This window comes from Alosa pseudoharengus, unplaced genomic scaffold (assembly GCF_046254945.1).
Source record: "Alosa pseudoharengus isolate Yale_2024_CS ecotype anadromous, Long Island Sound unplaced genomic scaffold, YU_APseudo_1.1 YU_APseudo_1.1_scf_20, whole genome shotgun sequence".
Lineage (NCBI taxonomy): Eukaryota > Metazoa > Chordata > Actinopteri > Clupeiformes > Clupeidae > Alosa > Alosa pseudoharengus.
Window position 1 is genome coordinate 25548817 of NW_027468664.1, and position 12468 is coordinate 25561284.

General features: G+C 40.2%; 1 protein-coding gene across 10 annotated transcripts in view; it reads left to right on the forward strand.

Annotated features, from left to right (window-relative positions):
• The window catches only part of celf2 (cugbp, Elav-like family member 2), a 204076-nt gene extending 191893 nt beyond the window's left edge, over nt 1-12183 (forward strand). For 9 of the 10 annotated variants that reach the window (XM_076296942.1, XM_076296941.1, XM_076296933.1 and 6 more), the window contains 4 exons: nt 176-232; nt 1415-1558; nt 4515-4684; nt 6837-12183. In XM_076296942.1, coding sequence (XP_076153057.1) covers nt 176-232; nt 1415-1558; nt 4515-4642 — 329 coding nt within the window. In that variant the 3' untranslated portion in view covers nt 4643-4684; nt 6837-12183. The remainder of the gene's footprint in view (nt 1-175; nt 233-1414; nt 1559-4514; nt 4685-6836) is intronic. The other variant, XM_076296938.1, reaches the window with a different exon arrangement.
• Nucleotides 12184-12468: the final 285 nt, after the last annotated feature.

Consider the following 12468-nt stretch of genomic DNA (forward strand, 5'->3'; position numbering starts at 1 on the left):
TGAAATTCAAAATAATTATATATTGAAATAACTTCATAAATTCATATATTGAAATAACTGCTTTTAATTTGGTAAGAAAAGTTTCGCCAATGAAACTCAATGTGGTGTTGAGGTTTTAAATTTTTTTTGAGAAGGTTTTAAAAAAGGTATTAAAAGGTATTGAATTTCACCTCAGGATTTCGCTATATACCCTGGCTGCAGCAACAGAACACCGACGACAGCCAGAAAGAAGGTGTGTATGCAGGTGTGTGTGTGTGTGTGTGTGTGTGTGTGTGTGCTTGTGTGTGCGTGTGGAGAGGCCAGTCCCTGCTGCAGCAGCAGAGCACTGCTGGCAGCCAGAAAGAAGGGGCTTATTTGTCTGGGTATCAGGGTGTGTGTGTGTGTGTGTGTGTGTGTGTGTGTGTGTGTCTGTGGGATGCTTTTAGAAGCTTGAGAGGTGAGAGTAAAGGAACTGGACTAGATGGACTGAACAGTCGGAGCGTCTGGCCCCAGGCCACGTCCACTATGTCTGTTTGGGCTGAACCCATTCCCGCAGCAGCAGTGGAGGGCTAATCTCTTCCCACCGAGACGCAACAGCAGTGTAGAGCAGTGAGTTGGTGGGAGAGAGCACCCCCTGCTGGTGATGGGCTGCTATTGTCCTCCGCCCTTAATTCTCGAGGCCAGGACACGGACCAGAAATAATTGATTTGGAAACTGTGAAGTCTGAGAATGTTTTGGACACAGGTGATGGTGATGGTTTGGTCTGCTCGCCAAAAGGGAGTTTTCCTTTGCCAGTCATGAAGCACTGTGATCTGTAATGAAGGGATTCAAAAAATAAAGAAATGTTATTTATGTAGCGGTAGAACAATTGGAAGTGTCTCAAAAGGTTCTTACAGGGACCAGAACCTGAAACCCCTAGAGCAGCAAACACTAAGTGGCCTCTTCAGGAAAATGACTTCCTTTTAACTGGAAGAAACCTTGAGCAGACCCTCAGCTCAGCTCATGGTGGGTGGACATCTGCTCAGCTAGAGAGATAGATCTAGTGTGTGTATGTGTGTGTGTGTTTGTGTGTGTTTGTGTGCATAGCAGAAAAGAAGGAAAGAGAGAAAGAGAAGAGAGAATCAGAAGCACATATCTGGATAAGCATATTATCAGGCCTATATGCGACACACGTACGCCAAACGCACAGACAGAAATTAGGCTATCTAAGACCTAGGTGGATTAGTAGAAATAGGGACAGCCAGCATTGTAAAGCATGGTTGTAGAGCAGCGTAGCAGCTATGTGATGGGCTTGTTAGGTCATTGAGAGATTGGAGGCTTGTTTGTTTGTTTGTTTGTTTGTTTGTTTTTTTTGCTTGTTGTTGTTTGTTTGTTTGTTTGTGTGTTTGTTTGTTTGTTTGTAATGTGAGCCATGTCTTGCTGTATGCCCCCTCAGGTCCTGAAGGCGCCAACCTGTTCATCTATCACCTTCCCCAGGAGTTTGGGGACCAGGACATCCTGCAGATGTTCATGCCTTTCGGAAACGTAGTCTCCGCCAAAGTCTTCATCGACAAACAAACCAATCTGAGCAAGTGCTTCGGTACGACACACACACACACACACACACACACACACACACATACACACACACACACACACACAATATGCACACACACAACATGCGCACACATACACACACACACACACACACACACACACACACACACACACACACAATATGCGCACACACAACATGTGCACACATACACACACACACACACACACACACACAAAATATGCACACATATGAACACAGCAAACCAATTTTACTAGAATTTGTGGTATAAAAGAAGATGGCAAGTCTACAGACTACAATTCAACCCACTTTCATGGTGTTAAATGGGTTATCTATGCGTTACACAAGAATCAGCACAAAATGAATAGACGCACATAATTTCAATAGGAGGTGACAAACAACGCTGTGATGTCATTCAGATGGTTAGAATCCTTCGTTCCCAGATCAATTTTGAAGCTGAAGAGAGATTGGCGTCCAGTCGTTCCATAACCCCGGTCACGGTGATTTGGTAATTCAGTTGCGCAGGTGCTTACATCGCCGAGCCCCTTTTGTTCTGACAGACGGTGGGCGAACGGCGCCGTCGACTCGCTGGCGAGGCGGACGCAGTTTTTGAGTGGCCGCGTGAAAAGCTGCTGTTTTCTGACCCCTGGGCGAGCGGTGTAATTGCACTTTTAAGTGTCTGTTTATTCTTTTCAGCGGCGAAAGAGAAGGAAGAGAGTCTTGACTCACTCTCAACACACACACACACACACACACACACACACACACACAAGCGAAGTGTGAAACATGTGAAAATCTGATAACAGGCGTGTTAGTCAGGGGAGAAATACAACAACAGAACAAGAGAATGAATAAAGAAAAACACGAAAGAAAGAAAGAGAGAGAGAGAAAACGACAGGAGATGTGTCTGGGTGGAGAGCAAGCGAGGAAAGTGATTTGTCATTTATTGTGTAGTGAATGGCTGTGCTGATCATTCCGGGCCGAGGACTCAGGATTCATGCCACACTTCATTTCACCCCTTTTCTCTTTCCCTTTGTCTTTTTACTCCTTTCTGTCTTTTCTCTTTCCCTTTGTCTTTTTACTCCTTTCTGTCTTTTCTCTTTCCCTTTCTATTTTCACCCATTTCTGTCTTTTCTCTTTTCACCCATTTTTTTATTTTTTCTTTACTGCCTTTCTGTCTCTTCTCGTTCCTTTTTATCTTTTCTGCCTTTCTGTCTCTTTTTTTCTTTCCTTTTCTCTTTTCCTTTTCGTCTCTGTTTCTCTTTCACTCCATCCTTCTTTCTTCCCCTCTGCACTTGCATCTGTCTCTTCCCTCATTTCCTCCTCATCCCTTATGCCTTCCCTTTCCCATACCACACCCTGTCATATGCAATGTCCATCTTCACATCTCTCTCTCTCTCTCTCTCTCTCAAATCTAATCTAATGGGGCTTTATTGGCTTTAATGAATAAAGTCATTGTTGCCTAAGCTACAGTTATAACATCCTAATAATCAACTTTACATTAATATTGATATGAAGATAAAATTAAATAATAAAAGGAAACAACTATTTCTGTCTATGTCTCTGTAACTCAACATTTCAATTCAATTCAATTCAATTGAGCTTTATTGGCATGACAAAAAATACAATTTGTTTTGCCAAAACATACATGTACGTAGTAGTGTGTAAAGACAGAAAACAAAACATCATGCATCATACATACTGCATACATTCTCTCTCTCTCTGTATCTCTGTAACTCCACATCTCAACTCTCTCTCTCTGTCCACTGGCGCCTTAATGCAGGGGCTTACCTGGGCTTCAACCCAGGGGCCTCGACCAATGATAATTATTAGGGGCCTCCTAATAATAATAATGTTAATCAATAATAATAAACGGCGTGTCCGTATTCGCGGCGTCATTAGCCTACTCTGGAGCTAGCCTAAATAATTGAGCCAGTCGTACTGCTCTACAATTACATCTATGCAGAGGCCCCCTTTGTCTTCTCCAATTCTAAAGTGTAACAAAATGTAACAAAACATAATAAATCCCAACGGGTGTAGAGGAGCTAGAGGAGACGCTGAAACTGACTGACAAACTTATCATACAAACTCTGGAGATAACGTGGGTAGGATTGAAACAACGATAAACGAATGATGTGGATTCCTGTAACTGTCCATGAAAACAGAAGGCATAGCAGGTAAATATTGTAGCAAATAGCCTGGAAATGAAACGGCTTTAAAAACATGTATTTCACTTGTCTCAATGGAGTGTACGCAGAACATGGGCTGTGGCGCAAAGAAATGAATTAGTGATCTGCATCTCCGTTCACCAACAGCTAAGTTTGTGCTAACCCATTCGCACATATAATAGTCTATGTTATGTTTTTTCCCTTGTTAACGTGAGATATCTCCATGTAGTGTAGTGATAATGCATAAGGTAGCCATGTTCACGTCACATGAGCCAGCTTGTTATAGGCAAAAAATATTTCTGTCCCTCCCAAACTGTGTTAAACTGGTGTGTTAAGTAGACAAAATTTCAAAAAACCTCCTGGGGAACCCCCCGACACGACAAACACATGCACTTTTGAAAAGCTTTTAAACGTCCATATGTGTAGCCTACCCATCTTTTAACTTTTAAAGCCTACAGCATGTGTTGTAAAAGTTCAACGCTTGTTTTCGTGCAGTAGGCTAGCCTTTTTGATAAGCGATGTCATGGGTAGGCTGACGTGATCCGAGGGCTTTCCGTTCCTGTTTATGTAAAGGTTTTACATAGGCTGAATAATGATAGGCCACACTGCATATTATTAACCAAAAGCGCACGCTATGTGTCGGGTCAGATCGCGGGCCGGGTATCATTTAATCATAATTAATATTTGCGGTTGCGGGCGGGGGGGCCTTAAAAAAAACATATAGCCCAGGGGCCTCGGGTGGTATTAAGGCACCCCTATCTCTGTCTCTGTAACTCAACATCTCTTCTCCCTTCTCCCCCCCCCCCCTGCAGGCTTCGTGAGCTATGACAACCCAGTGTCGGCCCAGGCAGCCATCCAGGCGATGAACGGCTTCCAGATCGGCATGAAGCGCCTCAAAGTGCAGCTCAAGCGCTCCAAGAACGACAGCAAACCGTACTGATGGCTAGCGCTAGGGCTAAAGCTGTCTGTTAGCACTGCTAGGGTAAGTCCCCTGTCCCCATCACCACTCTAACCCCCCGCTCAACTCACCCAGAAAAAAACACTGCCAAGCTAGCCGCCCCTGGCGCACTGAGGGGTGGGGTGGGTGGGGTTTACACATAGTGGGTGGGAGGGGCCTTGGGAAAGGGGTGGGGTTAATTAAAAAGAGGGAAGGGGACAGCTGTCCTTGTGTTTTCCTCTAGAGCTTTGTTTTTTGTTTATTTCAGTTTGATTGTTTTTGTTTTTGTTTTTTAAAGTAGCAGTATTACTGTTGTTATGAATCACAGCTCAGTTTTGTCATTGTGAAAACTCACTCACATGGACGCTTCCATTTTCACTTGTTGTTTTGTATGAATTGCAATGGATTGGTAGCTGTTACTGGTAGGGTGTTCTTTGTTGTTGCTTTTTATTTTCCTTTTTAATTTGTGTACAAACTTTATTTTTTTTTAGTGAATATTTATGTTAATAATATTCCATTATATTACTTCAGAGTTCTTAAAAAGAATCTTTTGAAACAAATATTTATTTATTATTTTGTTTGTTTGTTTGTTTGTTTGTTTCGGTGGCCCTGGAGGCCTGGTTGCCTGAGAGGGGGTCACCCTCCTGTCGATGAGCACTGATATGCACGCTAACCTCTCAACTTTGACCTGTGGTGGCGACCTCAGGTTCTGCTGCTTCTTTGACCCCTACTTGACCCCAGTCTGGCATCAGAGTGCCAAGGGCCTTGCACACACACACATACACATCGAACCACACACAAAAGAAACAACTTCCTTAATAATCCTCAGTAACAAATATTTTTTAGTTTTGTTCATGTTTTTTTTTTTTGCGATAATTTTAGTTTAACAATTACAAGTTATTGAATTTAGTTCCTATCATGGTTTTCTTCTTCCTTGGGCTGATCATACAGTATGATGAGCTTTCTTGAGAAAGATTTTATTTTGTGGAGTGGAGTTAGAATGTCATTTCAAAGTGAAGTAACAGATAAAAGAGTTATAATTCACACCAGAACTCTAAAAAAAAACAAATGTGGTACTTGTGGGTGGAAGGGGAGGGAAGACTTTAACATACTTGATAATTTCGTGAAAGACAAAAAGGAAATTTCACAACAGAGAAAGCCACAGGCCTGTACATTTTATTTGTAAAAAAGCAGCTATATTTTTATACAAAATTTTTACTGCATCAGATTTAAAAAAGAGGACTTTGAAATTGTATTTATTGCCTATCGTATTTGACACCAGAGATGCAAATCTCCCTAGCTAGAAACCTTGTCCAGTGGTCTTCTAATCACACTCCACGGTCTGTTGAACCAACACTGGAGCACCTAATATACCCCAGTCTCTTTCTTGCTTTCTCTCTCTCTCTTTCTCTCTCTCTCTCTCTCTTTCACTCTCTCTCTCGATCTGTCCATCCTCTGCAGACATTGCTGGTTTGTCTCCCTCTGCCACCTTGTGTGTGATGACCCATGTGTTTTCTCTGCCCTCGTTTTCTCTCTGTTCACTTGTTTTTTCTCTGTTCATGGGTAGTGGCTGTTTGCTGGCGTTCACCATCTCTTTCTGTCTTTCGCTCTCTCTCTCTCTCTCTCTGTATTTATATATATCCGTTTTCCCACACGTATCATTTTGTTTTTCGTTTGATGTTCTGTTCCGTTTGTTGGATAGTTGGTTCGTTATTCTCCCAAACAAGCATCCATCCTCCTGACCATACACAGGAGACTCCCGACTGATGGATAACTTTGGGTGCTTTTTGTGTGTGTGTGTGTGTGTGTGTGTGTGTGTGTGTGTGTGCGTGTGCGTGTGTGTGTGTGTTCTCTGTGCAGGGTTTCATTTGTGTGTGTATTTCAACATTGTGTGCTATTTTTAAAAAAAAGGCTTCCAAATTTTAACCGTGGCACATTTAATGGGAATATTTCCAATTACAGGTGGGTGTGCGTCGATCCTGCATTGATGGCGTCTAATGTTGTCTGTGTTCTTTGTTTGTATGTATGTATCCGTGTTGTTCTCATGATTTACTGATGTAGTTCTTGTTGTTGTGTTCTTGTTGTTCTTGCTGGAGCTGTGTGTTAAGTGTGTGTAACTCTTCTTTGTTCTCTTTCTCTCTCTCTCTCTCCCTCTCTCTCTCCCTCTCTCTCTTTCTTTCTCTCCTTCTCTTTCTAGACTCATCAACTCCATGCCCGTTAGCACTTCTGCGTTAGCATGTCTTCGTGGCCCTCCTCCGTCATTGTTTCTGATGTCTTTCTGAGTTCCACCTGATCATAACCTGGTCTTCTTCTGCTGACCTTTCAACTTTGAACCTTAGCTTGACCTCTTTGGGAAAAAAAGAACAAAAATATATTATATATACACAAACACACCAGTTTTTTGCATGTGACCTCATTTAGGCTTCTTGCGGTTATTTCCTTTCTTTTGTGTCATTTTTTAAAGTATGAATTGGAGGGAAGGGGGAGGGAGGGGGAAAGTGGATGGGGAGGATAAATTAATTCATCAATGTGAAAAACAAATGCCTAGCTGCATTCACACGAAAGACTAAAAACTGCTTCTACGACGAGTACATTATACCACATACAAAAGTTATTACAAGTGACGAAAAGCAAATCCTGTGGCAACATAATTTCAGATTGTTTTCTTTCTTTCCGTTCTATTTTGTGTGATTTACATTTTTTTTTTCATTATTTTCCTGTTAGCAGTTTTATTTTTCTTATTTTCATTTTATATTTTTATTTTTTATGCTTAAAGTAAACTTGAACGTTTTAATACAGAGGTTTGGCAGGGGTCTCCACCCCCCAGTCTCACCCCTGCAAAACCATATGAGACTGGGTTGCCTATGCCCATTCCTATGGAAACTAGACTACTTCCAAGCATTTTCATTTTCTTTTTTCTTTTTTTAAGCTGAAAGGGTTTGGGGTTACTGTCTAACAGACGTGTTTTCTCTCGAGTCTCCGTCTCTCTCCAGGAGTCTCGTTCATGGTTTCCTACATTTTTCAGGCAGTGTAAAGTTTTTTGATAAGTAAGGAGGCCATTTTACATGGCTTGGTTTTCTCATTTTAAACAAGTGGGGGAAAAAACAAAAGTTATATATAGAACCACTTTTTTCTAGAGTAGAGGAGTAAAAAAAGGTTATTAAAATGAAAAAAAAAACATGTTAAAAAAGACTCACCCTGTTTCGGGTAAGGGTGTATGCTACCTACGTATGTATGTCACCTTTTTTGCTGACCTGACCTACAGTTGGACAATCCATGGTTAAAATGCACACGAAATGACCTATATTTTATACTACTCAGATGTACAGAGGTTACAAAAAACAAGAGAGAAAGAGAGTGATGAAGAAAGGATATGAAGAAGATGAAAATAAATAAATAAATAAATAAATACATTTTAGAAGAAAAAAAACAAAGTTTGTGTTAACCCACGTCAGCGTCCGGTGCTTCACGTGAACCCAGCCGTGATGTCATCACTCAGTCTTACAGTCTGTAAATGTCAAATGTTTTTTTGGAAAGAGAAGACTAACAAAAAATCAGCTTACTTGAACAATAGACAAAGCCTTTCATAATACTAATTATTATGATTATTATTATTACTATTATGATTATTATGATTATTACTGCCTCTCCTGCAGTATAATTGTTCTTTTTTTAAGTCCCTATTTGCTAAAAGTTTTCTCGTTGAGTCATAAATTAGCTACATAAAAATTTTGAGAAAATATACATTATATTATAAACAATGTCAGCTTGTGAATCATCAGTGTATGTGTGATCAGATCTTGTTTAATTATTTTATTTCTATTTTCTTTGTTTGTTTTTTGACTCTATTGTTAGGAAAAAACAATATTTAGGAGTGTTTTTTGTTGTTCGGCAAAAAAAACAAAACAAATGTGATTTAAATGTTTTTGATTACTTGTTTATTTTTGTTTTATTTTCTTTTTTTCAAAAAAGAAGTCTTGAGTGGAGTTGTTAGTGCCAAACTCTGAAGGTACAGTACTTCTTGCCTGGAGCCTCTGTTCTGTAATAATCGTGAAATTATTTGATAACATGGGTATTTCATTGCCTTTGTGCTTTCTATGGATCCCACATATTTAATGACATGGATCTGAAAAAAAGACAAAAAAAATTATGGTTGTTAACTTGCTATTCTGTGGTCTTGTTGCCTGAAAAAATGTCATGTTAATTAGTTTATTTGCCGTCGTTTGTTTCTCGCTTTTGTGTAAAGATGTATAAAGTGCCCATGTGTCATACGTTCTGAACATGCTCGACAGCAGACACTTTCACACACACACACACACATACACACACACACACTTACATACACACACGTGCGCACGCAGACAAAAAAAGCAGACCTCACAGCTCTTGTTTCTGATGATAGGTATGGGAGACCCATAAGGTGAGAGTCTCAGCAGTGGCCATTCAACACACACACACACACACACACACAGACAAAGGAAAAACTACTGATAGGACACACGCACACATACACATTCCGTCACAGACCAATGTTTCTGACACACAGACACACACACTTGCACAAGTTCAGTGAACACAATGTCCATTGCATTTCGTAGTGTTTCCGTATTCACATACAAGCCTTATAGAGGATGTAGAGGCCTACCGTGTTTTGTCTAACCATTAGCCATTCTTCAATTCTGAAAACTAGAAAACACACACACACACACACACACACACACACACACTACACACTTATATAACCACATGCACATATCAAGAGACTAGTTATGTACAAGCAGGGTTTTCATTGTGATACAGAACAGTTTGATAAAAGATAACCTTCAGTTGTCAGTTTAAAGTAGCTGTCAATCATGTCCTCTGAACGTCCTTCCTGTTGTGCTAAAGACAACCAAATGCTCTTTAAAATGCCAAAGGGGCTTGGAAATGAGACTCTTAACATCAACAAAGTTTACACGACACTGAGACGTCAGTTGTTGAGATCTCGATCGTGGTCCCCACAAACCCTATTATGAAAAACACACAAAAAAACACACACACACACACACACACACACACACACACACTGTGTGCTTGAGGTCCCATGTGGAATCAACTACTAGCTAGTCCCTTGGAATTAACAACGAGAAACTGTTTACACCCAAAAACCACTTTGCACTTGGCCCTCGCGGAACCCTGTTTACAGCAGAGGAAGCCACCTGCCATAGCCTTAACGTATGCCTCTACCAGTGTTACAGGGCTAGAATGTGTGTGTGTGTGTGTGAAAGAGAGAGAGAAAGAGTAAGAGAGAGAGTATGTGTGTGTGTGTGTGTGTGTGTGTGTGTGTGTGTGTGTGTGTGAATTGTCCTAACGCAAGTCCATGAAGAAAAAAAAAACATCTTTTGCCAAAATACTTCACCTAATCGTCCTTGTAAGTTCTTACAATGCCAAACTTTTACTATTTCAATCTTTAAAAAAAATGTCTGTTGTGACCGGAGGCTCAGTTTCATGTGTAATCATTACAGTACTGAAGCACATTAGTAAACGCTGCACAATTTTGCTGATACTGCCAACATAGGACCTAACACACACACTCTCTCTCACACACACACACACACACACACACACACTCCTAAACATGTTTATTATAGCGTTGTGTTGATGTGTATGTCTGTTATTTTGCTTCTGTCTCTGTGTTACTCTGGGATCATACTTACTGAAGAAAATAACAATATGCAGGGTACACACACACAGTACACACGAACACAGACTTCACTCCCTCCTGCTGATAGACCATCTCAGAAGTTGTTCTGCACCTTAATTCTTCCACACACACACACACACACACACACACACACACACACACACACACACACACACACACACAAACACTTTGCATTACTCCATTAAGCACACACATTGACAAGTCTCGTCAATGTAAAAATATATTAATATAGAGCTATGCGTTGTCACAATATTTTCAGAAAGCACACACACATATATGCACGTGCACGCACGCACACACATGGAATCTAAGTAAAGCACTGACACACAGAGTCTTCACAGACTAATCACACACACACATACACACACATGAAATCTATGTAAAGCACTGACACACACACAGGGTCTTCACAGGCGACACACACACACACACACAGGGTCTTCACAGACGACACACACACACACAGAAAGGGTCGTCACAGGCGGCCCACACACACACAAACAGGGTCTTCAAAGGTGACACACACACATCCACACACACAGGGTCTTCACAGGCAACACACACACACACACACAGAGGGTCTTCACAGGCGACACACACACACACACAGGGTCTTCACAGGCTGATCTGCTGAGACTCCTTCCTCAGGGTGATCTCTGTGTACCTCTCTGTTCTTTCGTTCTTTCTCTGTTCTGTTGTTTTTACTCTTTTCTTGCTTTCTCTGTTCTGTTGTTTTCACTATTTTCTTGCTTTCTCTTAAGTGCTATTTAACACCAGTGATATTTTAAAAAGACGAAAAAAAGACGTATGTAGTTTATTTGCATTTTGGCTTATTATGTCAAGTGTTTTTTGGGGAAAAATGTATGTGTGTTATATTCTCTAATGTGCCGTACAGAAAGCGTGTGTTGTCTGTAGATTAATATTATAATTTGTTTTTCTGTTTGTTTTGATTCTTTCAAAAAATACAACAGTATTTTACTAGTTTTCAGTATTGGTCTTGAGATGAGCCAAAGTCAATGCATTTCAGTGGGGTTATGTAAGCGTGATCTATGTTTGTTTGACAACACTTGGAAAAAAAATCTGTCGTCAAATGGGATTAAAAAAAAAGGTTTAAAAATATATTATATTAAGCAGGCTATTTACTATTTCTATTACTGATTGTACTTATGCATTTTGTACCAGTGGAATTTTTTATACTGGCTATTAAAAGATTAAAAAATATATATATCGGAAAAAAAGAGTCTAGCCTCCGAACGAGGCTTGACCCAGACTGCGTCCCGAGTTTTGATTTCCCGTTGGCATCTGGAACGTTGGGTTTTGATATAAAGAATTTTCTAGAAGAACTTTGGCTTGGTATCTTAAACCCTTCTCCTTTTGTTGGTTTCGTTCTCACTTCTGTGGCTTTTGTTCGTTTTTTTCCCTTCCTTTCTTTCGTTCTTCTCACTCATGTTAGAACGGGGGTATGGAATGTTGCTTTTACTTTGGCTTATAAATAGTTTGAGCGTTTGGCTTTTTTTGTTGTTTTTTTGTCTTTTACGGAAAAAAAGGTCTTTACAAAAAGAAAAACAAAAAAACAACGGTAAGTTTCATTTTAATTCTGTATTGTGCCGTCTACATGATAAGACAATTTAGGATAGAAGTATTTAGTCACCTTCAGTGGATACATGTATTAGTTTAATAACAAGGTAAACTAATTAGACTTTTTTGCTTTTAGCTGGTTTCTCTGTCTCTCGATGTGAACTTACCTGTGTTAGCTGAGCAGTCAGACTTATTTTTGTAAACGTATGTTCTTGTGTGATGCAGTTTGCTTCTGTCTCCGAAATTAAATCATTTTTCCTAATACTCGTCTCTTTCTGTGTGTTGTTGTACCAGTGCCTGTCTGATGTTGTAACAATGTTCACACTACCTTACCCCTTTAATGTTTTGTGTCTTTCTCTCACTCTCTCTCTCTCTGACTCTCTGTGTCTCTCTTTCTCTATCTGTGTGTGTGTGTGTTTGGTGGTCATGTTGTTCTCTGGCATAGTGGGTCTGGTACTGTCATGGTGATCTCTCTCTCTCACTGCGATGTCATTCTCAGATTTTGTAAATATACATACTTCTTTTCTATGTATATTTCTGTGAAGCC